Genomic DNA, 23,026 nt, shown 5'->3' on the forward strand with positions numbered 1-23,026 from the left:
AATCAATGCTGCCGAGTGCTTTGACTAAGAATTTTTTATAAATATTGAGATTACAAATTCGAGGGCTATTCCACCAAATACAATTTCTATCAAAATAATTAGGTCTGTTTGGTTTGCAGTTGGAATTGGAATGGTTCATTCCCATAATTTATTTAATTCAGATATGAATGAGAATGGGAATTGGAATCAGTAGAAATAGGATTTCATTCCCAAGGGAGGGGCAGGGAATGCCATTCCAACAGGAATGAGAATAGAATTCCGATTTCAGTAATCCACCCAACCAAACAATTGGAATTGGAATAACCTATTCTGATTTCGATTCCAAACTCCTAGGAATATATTTATACACAACTGTGTTGAAACATTTTTGGGCTTGGGCACACAAAATTTGATTTATCCAAAAGTTATACTTTCAAACCAAAATAGAAGGTTGTGATTGAGAGAGTCCACAATATTATTTACATAGATAATATTAAAATGGATGATCATTGATTATCCTTTCCAAAACAATAAAGGTCCTTCCAAAATATTCTTAATTCAACCATTGCAATAATTAAACAAATAAATCACATGAGAAATATTGCCTTTGAATATCAACTCATTGTTATTCCTTTTATGATTAATTGGATATCGACTGTGGGGAGTTCATTTGAAGTTTTGAACTCGTAAATATAACGGAGAATGACAGTTCAGCTTAGGGTCAGAATTTATAGACTCAAAATACTATTGGAATAGATGCCAGATCAAAATTGATGCTAATTCATGAGCAGGGGTTGATGCATAGAACGTAAGTTGTTGATATTTTGAATATTTATAACTCTGCATTGAACTTATAAACTGATTGATTATCCCTTTTATCATTGAGATGAATATATACAAGGTTTTTCTGTATTATGTCTTTATAGTATCATAGTCAAACCCTGTTAAACGTCATTGAAAGTTGAATTCTAAAGTGAGAAGTGAAATTATTTAAATACACAGGGGTGCTAGTGTCACATATTTTCATATTTATAAAATATCCAAAATATCCCTTTATTTGTACGTAGCATTCAATCTTTTATTTTTTTTTTAAATACTCAAATTACCCTTTTAAAAAATGATTATTCTTTAAATAGACCTGCAAGAACAAAAGCTTATTGATCAATTAATAAAGAACCTTACCAAAAAAAATCAATTAATAAAGGAGAGAAATTAGCAAAAACTCCGATACGTGCCAAAACAATGGGGGTAAATAGGTAATTGGGTCATTTTCTTTCGTCGTTAATCTGCTTAACATGTTAAAGACTGGGGGTTATTTGAAACTTTTTATAGTTCAGGTACTAAAGCGACATACCCGCTTAGATCAGGGGGTTTTTGAGTTTACGCAAAAAATTAGATATACACACCTCAGGCAATGGAGAGGAAGAACAGAGGGTGAGAGACAGAGGAATCAAAAGAAGAGAAGCAGTAGGAGAGGAAAGGATAGGGAACCGATATTGAGAAAATGGTGAAGCAGATATTAAAATTTCTGCATTATTGTTTCTGTTTGTCTGTTAATAATTTGAGGATTTTTTGTCTGAGGGAACACAGAAATCAAACCCTAAATCTAATACAAAACGATGATCTTGTACAACCTTTTGTTTCGGACTCGTCATGGTATTTTAAAGGAGAGAGGATGTTTTTTTTGAAAATTTGATCGAAAGGCATAAGATGTATCGATTTTACTAGCTTGTTTTTTCTTTTTTTGTTTCCATATGTTCTCAGGTGTTTTTTCGTGCATTCCCGAACTGGTTTTTGCTTCTTATTTTGGAAAGTTTGATTCTTTTATGATTTAAGGTTTTGTTTAAACATTCATTTTTTGCTTTGTTCCTTGTTCGTACGGTAGTGTCATTGTTGTTAGTCAAAGTTTGTAGTATTTTTGAGCTGAGTTCAGTTTATAACTTTTTGCTACCTGTATTGCAGGTCTCTCTTCCTCACTGCTGAGATTTTTCTTTCAATGCAACTCTATTATATGCCGGTAATCTGTCTAAATTGAAAATTTCCTTACGATTGTTTAGTAGTTTTTTAATTTTTCATTTGTCTGTTTACTTAGGTTGTTTTTACTCTGAATTTCTGCTGAACTTCCTCTGCCTTTTTTTTTTTTTTTTAAATTTCCTTTTGTGTTCATCTATTTATTGTGGTCTCCAGCAGTTTTGGAAATACATATTCTATATATTGGAATGGCATCAATTAGAAACAACTAATCAGAAAATACGTTCATATACTTTTGCACCAGTAAGGCTTTGTGATATTAGCTAGGAAAGGAAAAGAATATTTTTTGGTCTATATTCTCCTTAAGGAAATTGTAGCATTGAGAGGGAAATTTTAAAGCAACTGAAAACCCTTTTGCACCCGCCCTCTCAGCAATGATAAACAAGGTCAAGAAAAAAAGTATATATCCTTACTAATAAAAATATAGAGTATCTACTTTCCCATTGTTTGGAGTCTTAATGGTTAACTGGAGTTATGATGGACTTGGTGAATAAGGACTGAAGAATCCTTCTATATGCTTTTATGGAAGATAGAATTTTGCAGCAGATTGGTTAGAAAAAGACTTTATAATATCCATTTATAAAAAAAAAGACTTTATAATACCCAACCCGTATAAGCATAATACCTCTCATGTACATTAAGATAAAGATGATTGAGCTATTGAGACTTGAGAGACCAAAAATAAAGGTATACTGGTTATGGGCACTTTGAGTTTCTAACTTCCTATTATGAACATTATCCAGAAACTTCCAAAATATTGTGGTTTTGGATAGGTCTTTTAGTGGCTCTTATTTGGTTGTTGATGTGTGAGTTGCAGACCATTTATTCAAGGTTCAAAGTTTCATCACATATCGGGGTGTATTGGCTGATGCCTATCGTATCAGTGGGTCAACGATATACCAAATATATCTTTTGGGGGCTTGATCTATTTCAGGGAGTAAGCAGGCCTAAGACGTACCCCTCTGGCCTATTTTTGAAAAAAAAGATAAAAACATAAGAAGAGTGTGGTACAAAGTACTGATACACCCCTTCTGCTGTATTGGGGTGTATCAATACTTTGAACCTTGCATTTATTGTCAATTTTTCATCTAGGTTTTCTGAAAGCCAATTTTTGTATTAATGCTTGAAACACTACACTCATGAAATGCAGAACTGCCAATTTCAATTGATAGGCCTAAGCCTAACAGGATTATGTTACTGAATTGAGAATTTGGGTGATATAGCTAATTTTTGTGACATGTCATACAGTTACTGCACCTTCAACTTGCCATCCTCATCAACCTTTTATTTATTTATTTATGCTTTGTTAGTAGGAAAGGGACAAGGTCACAAGGGTGGTAGGCTTGAGTTGGTTGACTATAAGGGTGTCTTGCATATGGTTATTTTGAACCCATTAGTGAGTGTCTCTACATTTTACTTGGTGTGATGGTAAAATGTTGGGCTGACAAGTATGATGACAAGGGTTCAAGTATGACTGTATGAGTGTGGTGCCTTGATGAAAAAACTACTAGAGGTTAGGGAGTGTCAAATTCAAGATCCATGCTGCATTAGATCAATTTTTGGATGCAGAGAAATCTTAACACGAATGCTGTTCTAATATCTAAGTTTTCAGTTGTCTTTGGATTGGTGATTATAATTGAGTTTCACAAGGCCCAGTTATTTAAAAGGCGTGCCTAGGCACAATTTAGGGTATGCGCCTTGCCTAGGTCCTAGGTGCAGCACTTTCAAAAGGTGTGTGCCTGGTGCGCCTTGCGCTTCAGCCCAGACGTGCACACCTTTTGAAAATCAATGCATCTTTTCTGTTTTTTTTTTTTGTGCTTAGCAGTTGGGACCAGAGCTGAGAGAACCCCATAGTTGCTAATGTTGCTCATTCATTCATCCTAATAAAAGATATATTTTTAAAAGACACATGAAGTTATAAAGCCTTTTTCTTACAGGGATTTAGAATTTAAGACTCTGATATGGACTTGTTTGGGCTTGCCTTGAGGGGCTTGGTACAAGGGCAGCTCATAGAATCAGGAATGCATAATGTTTAATATCACATTATCTATTTGAAGTAATGCAATTAGGAAAAAAATAAAGAGATTAAGAGTTTACATGCTTGAATATGTTTTATATGTTATGCTTGATTTTATTTTTAAATTTTCATTTTAAATATTTTTTACATCATGTATATTAATTTGAGATAATAGATTTTTTAAAACATTCATTTTAATGTTTAAGTTTATATTTTTAATTAATAATGTGTTTAATATTTTTAATATTTGCATTTTTTTTATTTTTTAGCTTTTTTTGTGCCTTGCTTCAAAAAGGCACATGCCTTGTCTTGTGCCTTGCACATCGGGTGCAAAATGGTCCTTGTGCTTTTAAAACACTGACAAGGCCCTGCATAGAGCAAAGTCACTGTGTAGCTATGATGCAGGAGCTGAAGAGTCAAAATTGGAATTTATGGAATTTTGTATTTTTGGACAGTAGGGGTATTTTTGTCATTTTGCAATTTTCTGTGGGGTCCAATTGTAGGGTTTGATTGTCTAGTTATAGTTTGTTTATGTTTAAAATTTCAGAGTGACATCTCTTAGGAAATTGGAGATGGGAGAGTTCGTGGAGATAGGCCGTTGGAGAAAAACTTTGAAGATTGAAGCTAAGGAGCTCCTATTCGAGGAACAAAGATTAAAAGGTCAGCTGAGCTTGAAAATCAGGGAAGCAAAGAAAGGGATGGTGCTGTTAAAAGGATTGGGGGTGATTGAAGGGTTCAAGGAGTTTGTGGAAGGTGCAAGTAGCAAGGGCAAACAAAATAGCTGGAAAGAGTTTCTCTCAGAAACTGGAAGAAGATTTGTAGTAGACTGTGAGAGAAATTCTAAAGGCTTTTTCATATCTTTGACAGAATTTTTTGGCAAGGGTAGGAAGTAAATGGTATATTTCCCAGAGGGAAGGAAAAGTCAGGGCTGGAAGGAAGTTCATGGGGTATTATGTGAACTGCTGCAATGGTTGGGTGCTAAAAGAGAAGGAAATTTAACAGAAAAAAGGATGATAAACAGTTCTACTAGCCAGGAGTGCAATAATAAGCAAGAGGCTCTTATAGTGACAGCTGGAGCAGGTAAACTCAGGATGGGAGCAAATCTAGAGAGAGAAGATTGGGAAAGTAAACTGATAGTTAAAGCATCAGCTTGGATTGTAGATTGGAGGAAAGTCACAGATTTGTTAACAGCAAGCTTGAAGTTGAAGAGTACGTTTTTCTTAACCCCCTTTGAGAAAGATAAGGCTCTGCTGGACTTGCTTTAGAGTAGAAGCTGAGGCTTTAAATATCCAAGCTGAACTTGGGAATTTCACAATATCAAGATGGTGTCCAGGGTCAAACTCCAAAGATTTCTTTGTTGAAGATGGGGTGCTGGTGCGACTCTTAGGCCTACCTTTTCACTTGTGGAAGCAAGAAACTGCTGAAGCCATTGCTCTGATGTGTGGAGGATCACTAGGAGGTGTTTTTTGGGAAGACCTCTACTCAACTTCCATTTTAATAAATGGAGTAAAACCTGAGGAGATGTTGAAGAAGGATCTAGAAGATGTGTTGCTAAGGGAAGAAACTTGTTGGAGACAAAAATCAAGGCACCAATGGATTAAGGAAGGAGATGGGAATACCAAATTTTTCCATGATTTGGCAAGTGGACATCGAAGGAGAAACTTTATAGCCAAACTGGAAGTAGAAGGGAAGGCAATTACAGACCAAGAGGAGATAGCTAGAACCTTTGTAAACCATTTCAAAAATTTGTTTGGAAGACCTTTGGATGAAAGGCTACCTTTGGAAGGATTGGATTGGCCAAGGTTGGGCAATGAAAAAGCTTGCTGGTTGGAAAGAGGCTTTGAAGAAGAGAAGATTAAAAGGGCAGTGTTCTCAATGAATAGGTCTAAGGCGTTGGGCCTAGATGGTTTTACAATGGCTTTTTATCAAGATTGTTGGGAGATCCTAAAAGAAGATCTTTGTGAGGTGTTCAGAGAATTTTGCAGACAATCATGTAGTAAGTCCAGGAATAAATGCTACTTTTTTGGCCTTAGTCCCGAAGAAGGTTGATGCTATCCTCCCTAAGGATTTTAGACCTATAAGCTTGGTGACCAGTATCTATAAAATTCCAAGGTTTAAAATGTTGATGTTGATGGAAATGTCGCTTACCAAAATATAGGACATATGTTGGAAATGTCGAGGGGAAATATTATAAAAATTAGAGACATTGTGGAAATATTATGAAACATGTGGAAATATGCAATGATATTTTGTAAAATGATAAAAAAGCATTAATACATATTTCTGGATTATTATCTTATTCCCAACCATTATATAAAGCTAAGAAACTAAGATTAATAACAAATTAGTAAATGACGATTTACTGATTTATTATGCATTTTGATGTTTTTACAAGGTTATCCGATATTTTCTTTTCTTATTTTTAATCCTGATTTATTATAAATTCTAATATATTTATTTCACACTAGTAAATAGAAATACACTTATTCTGATTTTTTAAATATTAAAGTTATAATACATTATGTTTTATTATAAATTTAATAAACTGATTCTCCTTTTTGTAGTATTAAGATTATGATAAATTCTGATTTCTTATAAAACTTAATGAATTTATTGTGATTTTTAATACTAAATTTATAATAAATTATGATTTAGTATAAAATTTAATAAATTTATTCTGATTTTTTATATTAAATTTAGAATATGATTTATTATAAAATTTAATAAAGATTTTCTGATTTTAATAAATATTTTAAAAATTCTAACTAGTTAATATTTTATTACTTGAAAAATATTTTATGTTTTATATTATAAAGTAATTAATTTATTCTTTTGTTTTTATTTTTTTGTTAATTATTTTTTATAAATATTTTATTTGAAATATTAAATAGAAATTGTTAATGGAATAATTTATATTAATATACTGTATTATATTAATATAATATACTAATATATTATATTATTAATGTACATTAGTCGACATCTTGTTGACATAATAGGAAAAACTGTCTTTTTTTTTTGGTTATTTGGACCGATTTGGTTGACATTTCCGAAATATAGGAAATGTTGATTGAAATAATGTAATTTTTATATTACCACCCATTTTCATGTTGGTGAGCCTCGACATCGACATATGTCGGGCGACATTAGTGAAATGTCGCAACATTTGAAACCATGCAAAATCCTAGCTAAGGTGTTGTCCCTAAGGATTAAAGAGGTCCTTCCTTCCCTAATCAGCAAATATCGAGGGGCTTTTGTGCAAGGGAGACAAATTATAGACCAAATCCTAATAGCTTATGAATGCCTGGGAGAAATGAGGAGATCCAATAAGAAGGGCTTTGTTTGCAAGCTTGATCTAGAAAAGGCCTATGATTTGGTGGATTAGCAATTGCTCCTAAAAGTCTTGAGGCAGTGTGGGTTTGGAGAAAGGTGGTGTAAATGGATTTTTGGCTGTGTGAGCTCCAATTACTTCTCTATCTTGATTATTGGAGTGGTAAAGGATTTTTTCCCTGCTTGTAGGGGTCTAAGGCAAGGGGATCCTCTCTCACCATTCCTTTTCACCTTGTTAGCTGATGTGTTGAGTAGAATAATCTCAAAGGCTGATATGGAGAATTTAGTAGATGGTTGGAAAATAGGCAGGGCTAGAGTGTCAGTCACCCATCTTCAATTTGCAGATGACATATTAGTTTTCGGTGAAGGAGGGAACCTTGAGCAGGTAAGGAATCTAAAGACGTTGGTGAAAAGGTTTGAAAGTATGTCCAACTTGAGAGTTAGCCTTGAAAAGAGTGTTGTGGCAGCGGTAAATTTGGATGATAGAGAGTTGGAGGCAATTGGAAGGTGTTTAGAGTGTTCTATAGCTTCTTGGCCTTTGACTTACCTAGGTCTTCCGTTAAGGGAAAACCTTAGGGAGAGTAGTTTCTGGTGTCCGGTCCTAGAGAAGTTTAAGAAGAGATTGGCCTCTTGGGAGAAAAATTATATTTCTTTTGGGGGTAGGATTACCCTGATTAGAGCCACCTTGGCTAACCTACCTACTTATTTTCTGTCAATCTTTAGGATTCCCTCTAGGGAAGCTAAGAAGCTAGAAAAGTTGATGAGGGACTTCCTTTGGGAACCGGGAGAAAGTAGGAAGGATCACCTGGTGAAGTGGAAGGTGGCATGCAAAAGTAAAGAAGAGGGAGGTCTAGGACTAGGGAACTTGTTGCAAAAGAATATGGCATTATTGGGGAAATGGCTATGGAGATGGCCATTAGAGAGAGAAAAATTGTGGTATGAGGTGATAGGAAGTATTCATGGCCACTCAGAGAACGGATGGGATGCTGGGGGTTTCTCACGGGCAACTTTGGCAACACCTTGGAAAGCAATCCACAGTGTTCTCCCTCAACTCAGCAATTTTCTCAGGTATGATGTGTGTACTAGTAATTTAGTTTTGTTTAGGGAAGATGTTTGGGTTGAAGAGGTTCCATTGAAGGACCTCTTTCCATCCTTATTCTCTATCTCTCTGTATAAGAAAGAGCTTGTTTCTTCTTTTTGTTCCCCTTTGGAATCTCCTTTAACTCCAGTCTGGGACTTTGGGTTCCGAAGAGGTCTAAGGGATGAGGAAATTGCGAGTCTAACTGGCTTATTGAATTCTCTTGAAAAAGTGTGTTTGGATCCCATGGAACCAGATAAAAGGTTTTGGACTCTTGTGCCCTCAGGGAATTTTTCTTGTGCTTCTTTTTTCAAGGCCTTGTGTCATCCTTTATATTCTCTTAAGGAGGTTTTGTGTAAGCCTGCTCCCCCTAAGGTCTTGGCTTTCTGTTGGGATGTGTTTCATGGGAAAGTAAATACCTTGGATAATCTACAAAGGAGAAGGCCCTCTCTCTGCCTCTCACTCAATTGGTGTACTCTTTTGCAAATCCTTTGGTGAGGACTGCAACCATTTACTAATTTCCTGTACCGTTATAGAAGATTTGTGGGATTGGCTCTTCTTGATTTTTGGATGCAGGTGGAATAGGCCAGCAGATGTAAGCAAGCTTTTTGACCCTTCTACCTTTGTTTGGCGCCATCGAAGAGGAAGAATAATGTGGGGGGTTGCAAGAGCAGCTTTGCTTTGGACAATGTGGGAAGAAAGAAATGCCAAAATATTCCAAGAGAAGGTGCAAAGCCAATAAGATTTGAAGGAATGTATCCTATACAGGGCTATAGTGTGGTTAAAATCTTTGGATTTATTTCGGTAGTTCTCTTTTAATGACATGTGGAGGCATTGGGTAGAAGTGGCAAGCAGTTCCTCTCTAAAGACAAAGATGCACATGAGCCTAGTACCCCCACCTAAACGTTTCATGAAGCTAAATTTTGATGGTAGTAGTTTGGGCAATCCAGGTCTTTCTTGGATGGGAGGGGTTATAAGGAATGTAAGTGGTTCTGTAATTTTTCTGTTTTTTGGTCCTTTAGGTGAAGAGGACTTTGAGGGCAGAACTATTAGCTGCACTACAAGGGGTACAATTTGCTGTACAACTGGGAGTGGAGTAGCTACTAATAGAAGTAGAGGTGTAAACTGGGCCATGCCGGGCTGTCACGACACGGCTTGCAGGTGGCCCACATGTGCCGTGCTGGTCCGCGGGCCATGCCGCCCTCCCCGATGAACAATTTGGGGGTTGGCCTGGCACGGCCCACGGCCCAGGCCCATGCGGGCCAGTGCCATGCCGCGGGCTTGGGCCGGACCGGGCTGCATGTTGGGCCGTGTCGGGTTGGACCGCAGGGCGGGCCTTGGGCCTGGGCCGAACTGGGCTAGACTGATTTTTTGACTTTTTTTGTTTTTTTTTAATGAAAAATTTGATTTCTTTTCTATGTAACAGTGTAAAGCTAAAATATTTAACTTTCCTTTGAGCTTTGGCCTTTGAGAACTATTTGAAAAATTAAGAAATGAGAAATCTAACACATAAATGAAAAAAAATACTTAACCAAATAAGAATCAAGAATGATGGAATAAGAAATTGGAAGAAAAATAGGAATTTTATTTCTTTTAAATTTGAAAGATACAAATTACAAAGCATACAATGGTTGGATACTTGGATGAATAAAATATGAAAATGGAATAAATTAATAAAATATAAAAAATACAATATAGTTACAAATTGAAAATACAAAATTACATTGTTAAAAAAATAGCAAATAAATTAAATAAAATTAAAACAAAATTTACAATAGTTTGAAAAAAAATTCTATACAACTAGTCAACTATTGTTCATGAATCATGACTTTCATCATCTGTTTCAGGTGAAATATCCGGTGTATGTAGTATCATGCCCTCTTTTGTCTTGTAATCTATCTTCTGCATCTAGCCAATCTTTAAAGCAGATGCACATCTCTATACTTTCATCATTCATGCAACTTCTCTTGTCGTCCAACACCCTGGTACCTGCACTAAAACAAGACTCCGATGGAATTGTAGACACCAGAGGGGTTAGTAGATCACGTGCCATGGCGGCGAGAACTGGATAATTTTTTGAATGTTCACTTCACCAGGCTAAAATATCAAAGTTATTTGTTCTCTCACCTAAAATAGAAAAATTTGCTTGTAAATAAAAATTAAGTTCAGTAAATGAACTTGTTGTAGAAGTAGCAGATTTCTGCCGTCTACTTATTAAATAAAACAATTTTTCTCTTCTACTACTGGGCTCAAGATCAGAAGTAGAAGATCTGAAGATGTTAGATGCTATACAAGTTGTAAGATTATTTCCTACTGCTTCAGATAATCAGATTCATATATATATATATATATGATATAAATTGTACATTTCAAATAATAAATTATCAATTTCTTCTTTTTTACTTCCAATTTCAATATTCATATTTTCACAATATGTTTCAAGTAAAATATCTAAACCATTTTTCCTAATCCTAGGATCTAATATTGTAGCTAAGCAATAAAGGGGAGAAATGTTCTCCCAATATTTTTTAAATTTATTTTCCATTATTTCAACAATTCATTTTAATTGTGGGTTATTTCTTCTTCCTTCTCATGTGTGAGAAAATGTCTGCTCAAATGGCCAATACCACCCTTGCTACAATAGCTAAAGTCTTTTCTACTTTTTTGGCAAACTACTCTTTTCCCCTTCCCCTCAACATCCTCTATTTTAAATATTTTCCAAACCGGGCTACTAAACTTGGGGAATTGGTTTTGGGAAGAATTGGCTATTTTTTTAAATTCTAAAAAAATAAAATTAACTTAATTGGACTTACCTGGATTGCTGGTTTAGAATCCCAACTTGATTTCAATGGTTAAAGCCTTTCAACATCCAAGCCTCCCAAATTGCTAACTTGAGATACTTGAGCTGGTTGAGCAAGGCAGCAAGCCTTCTTCTTGTTGAAACTTCAATAAAGTTGAGAATTGGAGAATCAGACAATCAGCCAATCAGACTATCAGAGTTCACTCAAATTGTAGAGAATGTATGAGAGAGAGAGAGAGAGAAGGGATTAAGAGAATTGTTGAATGTTGAATTGGTGTGATGAGAAGAATGGTAGAGGATAGGGCTATTTATAGGAATTGAAAATAATTCAATTGCCCAAAATACCCTAAAAACTAGCTGTTTTTTAGTTGTTGGGAGGGGTATTTTGGTCATTGTAAAGTTACTTATAACTTTACCCAAAAAGCCCCTAAACTAGTTGTTATATAGTTGTTGGGGGGCATTTGTGTCATTTTTCTCTCCTCCATTAGCATAATACATAAATACCCCCCTATATAGCTGTTTGTAGCTATTAATGGGGTATTTATGTAAACCCCCCCCCCCCAAAAAAAAAAAAAAGATGAAATTAGCCGTTGGGGGGCACCGGGCCAGATGACTAGTTTTCGGATGGGTTGAGCGTGGCCCGCTATGGGCCTTGCGGGCCGTGCCATGCCGTGCCAGTTCATGGACTACGAACCCCCGGCCTAGCATGGCATAGACCATCGTGCCAAGCCTAGCATGGCCCGTGGGCTGTCGTGCCGAGCTGGTCCAAATTCATGTCGGGCCATGCCGAGTCGCAGGCGGCACGACTTGATTTACACCCAGTGGTGGCAACGAGCCGAGCTTTTCACGAGCTGCTCGAGCTTGATTCGTGAAAAGATCGGCTCGGCTCGATTTCAACCGAGCTCGAGCCCAATTTATGGGCTCGATTAATAAACGAGTCGAGCTCGAGCCTAATAGAGCTTGGCTCATGAGGCTCACGAACCGAGCTCGAATATATATATATATATATATATATATATATTTTTATATATAATAAAAATATTATAATTCTTAATTTTTTAAATATCAAATAAAAAGTATTTTTTATATATAATTTTTTATTTTTATAAAATATTTTCCCTCAAATTGAACTCGATCTGAGCCGAGCTTGAGCTTATGAGTTTTTGACTCGAGTCGAGCTCAAGCTCAATATTCTTAGCTCGAACTGAGCTCAAGCCTTATACAACCTTGGCGAGCCGAGCTCAAGCCTCATACTATTCGGCTCGGCTCGAATCCACCCCTATTTACACCTCTAAATAGAAGGTGATTCTCAGGTGGTTACAAAAACTAGAGACTACAGTTTGGTGCTTCAAAAATGAACTTAAAAGATTCAAATGCTTGACGAGGAATTTGGATGTTAGAATACAATGGGTAGGGAAATCTGCCAATGCTATGGCTGATTGTTTAGCCAAGCAAGGGCTAATAGGGAAAATCTGTATTGGGCTCAATTGTAATCCTTTTTAGTTCTTGATGGGTTGGAGAGGTTGCAGATCGTACCTCTCCAATTGTTTTCTATTATCAGTGGTTTATTAATAAATTCTTCATTTATCAAAAAAAAAAATCAGGGTCATTGCATAAGTAGGATTAGAGTTATTGAGTCTTCTTTGAATTGAAATAGGATATGACAACTTAGTTTGAGTCCTACTAGGATTATTGAGTCTAACAGTTTGACTTGTAAGACTATTATGAGTCTAACAGTTTGACTCCTAGGATTATTATGAGTTTAGAGTATAAATATGTATGGACGTTTTACACAAAGGCAATGAATTATATTGAGTTTTCTTCAGCTTATGCTAGCTATGGTGAGTGATTCCCATGCCCTAGAGTGATTCTAGGCACCCTGTGAGTGATTCCAGGTATTGTCTCTTATCTTTCTCTCCCTATTCTCTCTTATTCCTTTAAGAAGCCATTACTGCCATCAACAGCTATAAAATTCTGATCCAAGAAGACCATTCAACATTCTCTAAGGACTAGAACTGAGCTTGTCCTACATCAAATTGTCTTGATAAAAAAAAAAACTCAAAGCTATCGCTTCAGTTCTGAACACAAGCATGTCATTTGATCTTGGACTGTTTTGAATATGAACTCATAAGCTGTTATGAGTTGGGGGCTCACCTAAGAATTGGATGGCCAAGTCAACTACCTATGTTTCAGTCTTCAGCACCAATTGCAATTTAGATATTATAGAGTTTGTTTTGTTTCTAGACATAGAACCTGATGATTTTTTAAAAAGGCAATAATTTCCAGGTGGACCTGGTTGATCTTATGATGTATGAGAATGTTTCTTCTAAGCTAAACATTGAAGTTGCTATTCCCAACTAATTTTCTTGGCCTATCATCTTTTGACATTTACATCTTGTGTACGGTTTCTTTTCCTGACCTCAAATTGTAGTCAGTAATATTTTTCAATTGATTCTAATAATTCTTGTTTTTCTATCAATTTTACAATATGACTGCATAATTTATGTTTAATACTTATTTGATGTTCATGGGTTCTGGAATTGTACTATTTGCAGAAAATGATATGATATAAATGCCAACACACTGCAAAGTGGGATGATGGCTGTTGATGCTTGTATCAAACCAAAATTTTTTGATGATGGTGATGATGACGAGGGGCCTATCATTTTTAAAAGGAACAATGCATCATCTAAGAAAAACCAACTAAACAAAGAGTTAAAGAAGGTATCATCTCGAAAGCGTGATGGATCATCAGGGAAGTGTGTCTCTGATTCGTTTTCTCCAAATGGTCAAAACTCAAGCTTGCAAAAGGGTAAGGCAGTTCAATCTTCAAAGGCATCAACAGGGAAGTCAACTGAAACAAGTTCAAAGGCATCGACTTCAATAACTGATAAGTTAAAATGTTCTCCACAAAAGAATTCATCTATTGATAATATGGAGAAGCAATTGAAGAAACCTTGCAATGAGCCATATACAGATTCTGTTGATTCAGATGATGATAAGCCATTGAGCATTAGACTTCCAACTTCTGCATCACTATTAAAGTGCAAGTCATCACCTGTTTCAAAGGGTCTCAGTTCACCTGTTGCTAGTTCATCACAATCAGAAAAGACAAACGTCACCAATAAGAAATCTTCTGAAGATTCAGAAGATGAGCTACCATTGTCATTGAAGTTGAAGTTGAAGCCAAGTGTGGGGCTATCTGGTAAGAAGTTCTATGACTCTGGTGAAGAGAAACCTTTAGTTTCCAAGCTCCAGCAAAATGGTTCCAGCAAGAGAGATAATGAGCCTTTGAAGTCCCCCAAAAATTTGAACAAGAGACCTCTGAGTGGTGCCAATTCATCTGGTCAGTCATTAGTTAAAAAGCTGAAAGTTTCAGAGGTGTCTGTTCCTACCAAAGTTAAGCAAACATCTATAAAATCGGAGCCAAAAGAAGAAGATGAAGATGATATTCCTATTTCTCAGAGATTGAAGAAGTCAGCTTCTTCGGATGATAAATCATTATCCTTGAAGAAAACCACAAAAGTTGTTTCTTCCTCATTCAAGAAAACAACCAATAAGTTGAAGAAGGCTGCAAAGAACTCTAAATATTCTAAGTCAACAAAAATGCCACCTAGCTCTGGTGAAGGGCAAAAGTGGACTACCTTGGAACACAATGGTGTCATCTTCCCTCCTCTGTACAAGCCACATGGGGTTAAGATGCTCTATAATGGGAAACCTGTAGATTTGACTCCTGAACAGGAAGAGGTGAGGCTCATGATTCTGCCCCATTTCTCAATCTTTGTGTGCTCCTTGGTGATATTAGTAGTGTTTTTGTTTTTGAATATTCAAATGTTGTCATATCTACAAACTGGTACATATCTTCTTTTGATCATTTATCTTTGATTTCTGACAACTTTCATGTGCAGGTTGCAACAATGTTTGCAGTTATGAAAGATACAGATTATGCAACCAAATCGAGATTTATAGAGAATTTCATGAATGATTGGAGAACAATACTTGGTAAAAACCATGTAATTAAGAAATTTGAGCTCTGTGATTTCACACCTATTTATGAATGGCATCAGAGGGAAAAAGAGAAGAAGAAGCAAATGAGTGCTGAGGTAAGTTTGCCCTACTTCTTTCACTTGGTGGAATGATATGTGAAATTTAGTTGATTTGTTGATTATAAAACTATTTATTATGTGGAATTTGTATTTTTTTGATAGATTTATGTGGAATTTGTATTAGTGTCTTAATTTTGTTTAGTGTGCTTTGCATGATGTTATTGAATAACCATTTTGATTTAGGTTTATCTCTTAATGTGCCTGGCATAATCCATGGCGGCAAGTTACAAGTTGCATGCATGATTTCAAGAAATCAGGGAAAAAGGGAGTGGTGTGCAAGTTGGATCTAGAAAAAGCTTATGATTTGGTAGATTGGTCCTTTTTGCTAGAGGTGATGATTAATTTTGGTTTTGGAGATAGATGATGCAAATGGGTGATGGATGTGTTAGGACTTGTCATTACTCTATTTTGGTAAATGGGACAGTGGTGGATTTCTTCTCGGCATTGAGAGGAATAAGACAAGGAGACCCCCTCTCTCTTTTTTTGTTTACCCTGGTTGTAGAAGTTTTGGGGAATTTGATCTCTAGTGCAGACTCTAGGAGCTTAGCAAGAGGATGGAGAACAAGCAGAGAGGACATACCACTCACTCACTTGTAGATTGCAACTGATAGAATACTCTTCTGTGAAGGAGAGGATTTGAATTGGATCAGGAATCTAAAACTTGTAATACAACTTTTTGAGCAAATGTCAAATTTAAAAGTGACCTTTGAGAAAAGTTGTATAGCGGGAATCAATATGGGAGAAGGGGAAATATTTGAATTTGTAGACATTCTGGAATGTTCAATATCTAATTGGCCTTTAAATTACTAGGTCTGCCCTTAGGAGACAATCCTCGGAAAGGTAGCTGTTGGATACCCATTGTGGAGAGATTTGAAAAGAAACTTGCCTCATGGAAGAAAACTTGTTTATCTCTTGGAGGAAGAATCACCCTAATTAAGTCTACACTAACTAACTTACTTGTTTATTATTTGTTTGTCTTTAAGGTTCCAATAGGGGTGGCCAGCAAGTTGGAAAAACTAATGAGAGATTGTCTTTGGGATCCCGAGGAGAAGAAAAAGGGACCATTGGGTTGGGTGGGAGATGGTGAGTAGGAGTGTTGGTGTAAAAATCTTAATAAATTCTCATGCAACATAATTCACTCAATCAAGTGATTGAGTTTTTATTTTTTTGGATAAGGCCCATTCAGGGAATCATACGGATTGTTCCCCTTAATTACATCTTTACAAAAAAGTAGAGAACACCTTTTGATTCTGACTTGGAGAAATGAATGCATAGAACAAAAGAAAAGAACAATAGGGTACTTAAAAAGAACTTTTCATTTGCTTTTCTTTTACATCAAGTGTACAAGAATGAGAAGAAAGAAAAAGAAGATACAATTGAGAAACTATACAACAATACATTTCTTTTTTCTTTTTAATTCAAAGAAAATTTCCTTCTCACTCCTTTTCTTCACAATAAGCTGTAATCAATCAGATGAAATTCTGATTGTAGACAGCCTTAATCCTTGGATTTTTGCATACAAAAAGGGAACCGTAGTCAATCAAACTGGATATTTGATTGTAGACGATTTTCATCCCTCTGCTCTTCATTTCCATTTGAAGGGAACCATAATCAGCCTTCAAGAATTATGCTGTAGATGGTTTAATCCCTAACTTTGTCTTGAAAGAGGGACCATAATCAACCAAGTAGAGGCACCTGGTTGTCGATGGTTTATTTCCCTCTACTCTTCATTTTCCTTTGAAGGGAACCATAATCAGCCTTCGAGAATTAGATTGTAGATGGTTTAATCCCTAACTTTGTCTTGAAAGAGGGATCATAATCAACCAAGTAGAGGCACTTGGTTGTAGATGGTTTATTTCCCTCTATTTCCTTTCTCTAAAGTAAAAATAGAAGAGAGAGAAAGAAGGATACATAGCAGAAGACATAAATAGGAAGTATTCACAGAGAGGACTTTCCTTTTTCTACCTGTATTAGTGAGATTTTTCCTTCCTTGCCTTCCCTTGAGCACTTCTCTCTTCTTCTCTCCTTATCTTTGCTTTTCTTAAGAATCTCTTGTGAAAATTTTCTCTGAAGAGTCTCTGTCTCTAGCTTCCCCTTAAGGAGCTTAAATAGGGAGTGGGATAGTTATGTAACTACCTCCTCCCAGGTGAAGGACACCTGTCCCTTGTACTTAAAGAGAGGGAACTCCCATACGGGATACTTTTTTCAAGTATGTTCACTTTGTTTTTACTACAGCTTCTTCTAGTACTGATGATTTTTTAATCAGGGACTTCTCACATGTGACTCCCTTCCTCATTAGAGGGATCAGTTTCACATCTGATCTCATAAAAGAGATCAAACTTAGAAAGAAGAAAATCTGATCTCATAAACTTAGAAAAAGCTCAATGACTGATATCATAAGAGAGATTATATCAAAATATTTGACTACAGAAATCAGTCTAAGGAGATTTTCTTTTATTTGAAAATCATTTTAATTTTTCAAGTAGACCTAATTAGAGACTTCCTTGGTCTTAGGCTGATATATTCTCAATGAAATTTTGATCTCATAATGAGGGACGGATTTAGAGGTTGCCTTGATCTCATGAGGAGATCATATCAACATGTTTGAAGATTGGATTGATCTCATAAAGAAATCAGTTTCAAAAAAAAAAAAACATTGATCTCATAAAATCATTTTGATCTCATAAGGAGATTAGGTCAAGTTGACCTCATTGAAGATTATCTTGATTTCATAAAGAGATTAGGTCAAGTTGACCTTATTGAAGACTACCTTGATTTCATAAAGAGATTAGGTCAAGTTGACCTCATTGAAGATTATTTTGATCTCCTAAAGAGATTAGGTCAATTTGACCTTATTGACGATTATTTTGATCCCCTTTACAGAAGAACATTTCAATAAATTTCAGGCTTTTAATCTCATACAGAGATCAATTTCAGATTTGAACTTTTTATTTTGACTATGGGAATGATTTGGACCTCATAAAGAGGGAATAACAGATATCAATTTTTATAGAGTTTAACTACTTGGTGATGGTTCTGATTGACCATCAGAGATTAATTTCAGATTTTAGGATTTTGATGAAAAGACAACTTTTGGTCCAAAAAAATGTTAGAAGATTGTTTCGTTTGATCTCTTCCCTTTTTTTAGATAGATATCCTTCAACCAAATGTTTCTCACGGGAGAGATGCTAATGATCAGCCTCAATGAGTGAGTCCCTGCTCTTTATGAGAAAGCCCCAAATGACGAAGGGAATGAAGTGTTGGACCTAATTTCCTTAGGTCAATGTTTGCTTGTAATTTTGTATCTCCTGAAGAGAACCTATTCCTTGTTTGAATACCTCCTAAGGAAAAGCGACTTTCCACTTGGACTCCTAAAGAACATACTTCCTCTGGTACTTTAAAGACTACCAAGGAAAAATCTGGTATAATAGAAATATCCACTGTCATTAGTGGCAATTTAGATATGCTGCTATTGGAAAAGGTTGATCCTAGTCTTAATGCTATAACTAGGGTGAATTGGAATGAGAGCAAAAGGCCCTACTTTGCATGGTATGCTGGCACGAGGTATGAGATGGGGTGACTTTCACTTTTTTGGTTGTGCCTCTTTTTTGCCATTGTTACATGAATGGACTAAAGTTATTTTGGACAAACACATAGTTTTCAAGGCGCCAAGGCAAGGCTAGGTGTCGCCTAGTGATGGATTTTTTTAAGTAAAAAGCACATATCCTAGGTAGTTCCCTAGGTTCCATAACCATCTTTCCTTAATAACTATCCATAATTTTCTTTAAACTTCATGTTTAAGTCTAGGAAATCAACATATTTATGAGAAGAAAATGAAGAAAGAAAAGAAAATTCAAAAAATATGGGGACTGAACCCCTATTTTTGTTATAGGAAAAGAATAAAAGAAAAGGTGGAAGAAGAAGAAGAAGAAGAAGAAAAAGATGTGGAGGAAGAAATGTGTTGATTAGACAAAACTTTAAGTTTTTCCCTTGCTTATTGGTTCAGATTCTGAAGTCTTTGAGGGTTCAATACAGCAGTTAGCAATTCTTCGTGTTGATTAAACCCTAACAAATAAGAAAATAAGAAAAAGAAATTAGTTCATAAACACAAAAAATGAATATTTTTGTTTAAGGATGTCTATTTTATAATTATAATCTCAAAAAAGTAACAATATAAAAGTATTTTATAAGGCAATATACAAAACTGGGTACAGAGCAAAAGGAAACCGAAAATACCAGAGATAGTGTTCGGCAATGATCTGGGTACAGAGCAAAGGGAAAACTCTGGTTTCCCCTGAAAAGCGAAACCCAAAATTTAATAGGTGCGGTGGTAAAGGTAAGGAGAAAGTGCAGGAACCAGACTTGGAATTTGAAGAGAGTTCCAGCGAGGACGAATCAGACTTGAGTGAATACTCAAGCTTGGGCAGTATAGATCAAACAGTGCGGATTGATATGAACGAAGCAGAGAGTTTCAACACTGAAGAACTGTTCTTGGGAGAAGAAAAGGAAAAGTCGACCAATACAAAAGAAACAAAGGAATTTGGGCGGGCAGTACATGCAGTCGAAGTTGAGCAGATGACACCTTCCCCTGAATTAGAGATACTACCTCCTGTGTTCCAGCAAGAACAGGATGCACAGGAAGTGAGACAAGAGGAAACTTTGAAGATGAGTATGGAGGCAATAGAGAAGGGTGCATTTGAAAAGGTTTTAGGCGCAACCAGAATTGTTAATAATCCCACTCCCACTCAACACAGGCAAATTTCAGGGGCTGATTCTGATTTTCTGGGCTCCAAACAGGACTTCCCAACCACACTTGTCTTCGTTCCTCATCCAATGTCTCCAAGTAAGTCTGTCCTTTCAGTTTTGGCTACTGATATGTGTGCTTTTCTTGAAACAGGTACACCAGCTAACAAGCCTGATTGGTTAAGGAGAGAGGGTGTTGATGGGACTGTGAGATTAGAAGAGGGAGAGGTAGAAGATAGGAGGGGGAGAGAAGAGGAAGTGGAAAGGATTTGGGGCCTAATAAGTGAGCTTCTTGAGGATTGGAAAAAAAAAAGAAGAGACAAGTCAGGAGGGTGTGCAAGAAAAGGGTGACCCAATCTTAAGGGAGAATACAAAAGATAAAGGAATTCAGAAGACAAAGAAGCTTTCTAGAAAGAGTGAAGAAAAAAATGAAAAAGCGGAAGAGGAAAAAAACAGAAGTGGAAAGGCTGATCCTTGATGTAGAGGGTGATATCGAATTTAGTGTGAGAGGAGATAGACAGAAGCAACAAAAGTAGGGAGGAAAAATAAAAAGAAGGTTCAATTTAAGAAGTGAAAACATGAAATTAATTAGTTGGAATGTGAAAGGTTTGGGAAGTGTAAGGAAAAGGAGTGTGATAAAAGACCTAATAAAAAGAGAGGGTCCTGATGTGGTAATGCTGCAAGAGACCAAATTAACAGAATTGGATTGAAGGGTGATCAGTAGTTTGTGGAGAGCGAGAGGAAAAAGATGGGTTGAGGCTCCATCTTGGGGGGCTTCAGGGGGTATAGTGATTTTCTGGAAGGATGAAGTGCTTGAAGCAATGGAAGAATTGATAGGTACGTATACTGTATCAGTAAAATTCAAGAGTGTGGAGGATGGATTCAATTGGGTGTTAACTAATGTCTATGGACCAAATACTTATAGAGAGAGAAGTGATATGTGGGAGGAACTGTATGCAATTTGGGGTTTGTGGGAAGGTGCTTGGTGTTTGGGAGGGGACTTCAATGTAATAAGATTTTCCAATGAAACTTCTAAGCCCAATCAATCTATCACCACTAGTATGAGGAAATTTAATGAATTCATAGACTTGTGTGAATTGAAGGAGATCTCCCTGTTGCAATCCAATTTCACTTGGTCCAATTTTCAGGAAAACCCACTATGCTCAAAGCTGGATAGATTTCTGTTCAATAGAGGATTGGAAGATCATTGGGTAGGCTTGGTTTCCAGGGCATTGCCTAGAGTCACTTTAGATCACCACCCCATTAGATTAGGAACGAAAATCTTCTTACATGGCCCTGCTTCTTTCAAATTTGAAAACATGTGGTTGATGCATCCAGATTTTATTTGGAAAGTGGAGGATTGGTGGAAGGAGGAACTAAGGCTATGTTTGGTTTGAAGGAAAAAGTAGGGAAAGGAAGAGAAAAGTAAGGAAACCTTTACAAATCTTGTATAGGTTTCCTTACTTTTCCCTTCTTTTCCTTACGTTTTCCTTCAAACCAAACATAGCCTAAAGAGGAATAAGGTAGGAATCAAATTCCATAAGAAATTGCAAAAATTAAAATCTAAAATAAAGGAGTGGAATAGGGATCATTTTGGAAGGTTAGAAGAAAGGAAACTGACTCTAATTTCCCAGATTGAAGAGTTGGACAATGTGGAAATTAAGAGAAATCTCCGTGCGGAAGAGAGGGATTTAAGATGGAAATCAGAAAAAGAATTGGAAGAAGTCCTTAAGAGAGAGGAAATATCTTGGAGACAAAAGTCAAGACAAAAATGGATAAAGGAAGGGGATGGGAATACCCAATTCTTTCATGCGATCGCAAATGGAAGAAAGCGCAAAAACTGTGGCTAGGCTGGAAATCAATGGAGAGCTAATATCAAATCAAGATGAAATTGCCAGAATCTTTGTGGACCACTTTAAATCCCTTTATTGGAGACCTCTGGACATAGATTAAGCTTATTAGAAGGTTTGGAGTGGCCTTTACTAGATGAGGAGGCAACAAATTGGCTAGAAAGAAATTTTGAGGAAGAAGAAATAAGAAAGGCAGTGTTCTCCATGAATAGGTCTAAAACATCGGGCCCAGATGGATTCACAATGGCTTTCTATCAGGATTGTTGGGAAGTGCTGAAAGATGATTTAATGGAAGTCTTTAAGGAATTCTCAAATACACATATTGTTAGCCCTGGAGTTAATGCAACTTTCTTGGCCTTGATTCCAAAGAAAGGTGATGCTAGCCATCCAAAGGATTTCCGACCCATTAGTCTAGTGACTAGTGTTTACAAGATAATTGCTAAAGTCCTATCATTGAGGATCAAAGTAATTCTCCCCTCCCTCATCAGTCAGTATCAAGGAGCTTTTGTTCAAGGGAGACAAATAGTTGATCAAATTCTAATAGTCAATGAATGTGTAGAGGAGATGAAGAGATCTAGGAAGGAAGGTTTTGTGTGCAAATTGGACTTAGAAAAGGCCTATGATATGGTTGATTGGGGCTTTTTGAAAGAAGTTCTGCATCAACCAGGGTTTGGGGAGAGATGGTGCAATTGGATGCTTGGGTGTGTTTAATCTTGTCATTTTTCTATCCTTGTTAATGGAGTGGTAAAAGACTTCTTCCCAGCTTGCAGAGGGTTAAGGCAAGGTGATCCTCTATAACCCTTCCTTTTTACTTTAGTGGCAGATGTCTTCAATAGACTTCTCTCTAAGGCAGACAAAGAAGATGATTTTAGTGGTTGGAGAGTGGGTAGAGACAATGTCCCACTTACTCATCTCCAATTTGCAGATGATATCATTATTTTTTGTGAAGGAGGAGACATTAGGAAAGTCGGGAGATTGAAAAATCTAATCAAGAAGTTTGAAAAAGTGTCAAACATGAAAATCAACTTGGACAAGAGTTGCACAGTAGGGATTAATTTGGAGGGGATGGTCCTACACAGGATAGCAGATTGC

General features: G+C 36.3%; 1 protein-coding gene across 1 annotated transcript in view; it reads left to right on the top strand.

Annotated features, from left to right (window-relative positions):
* Positions 1-1,361: 1,361 nt before the first annotated feature.
* LOC104604231 (DNA topoisomerase 1 alpha-like) overlaps positions 1,362-23,026 on the top strand; it is an 88,259-nt gene continuing 66,594 nt past the window's right edge. The window contains exons 1-4 of the mRNA XM_010268501.3: positions 1,362-1,486; positions 1,942-1,996; positions 13,791-14,982; positions 15,144-15,338. Of these exons, the coding sequence (XP_010266803.1) occupies positions 13,831-14,982; positions 15,144-15,338 (1,347 nt within the window). The 5' untranslated portion in view covers positions 1,362-1,486; positions 1,942-1,996; positions 13,791-13,830. The remainder of the gene's footprint in view (positions 1,487-1,941; positions 1,997-13,790; positions 14,983-15,143; positions 15,339-23,026) is intronic.

The sequence above is a fragment of the Nelumbo nucifera genome, chromosome 6 (assembly GCF_055504915.1).
Source record: "Nelumbo nucifera cultivar China Antique chromosome 6, China Antique-T2T, whole genome shotgun sequence".
NCBI lineage: Eukaryota > Viridiplantae > Streptophyta > Magnoliopsida > Proteales > Nelumbonaceae > Nelumbo > Nelumbo nucifera.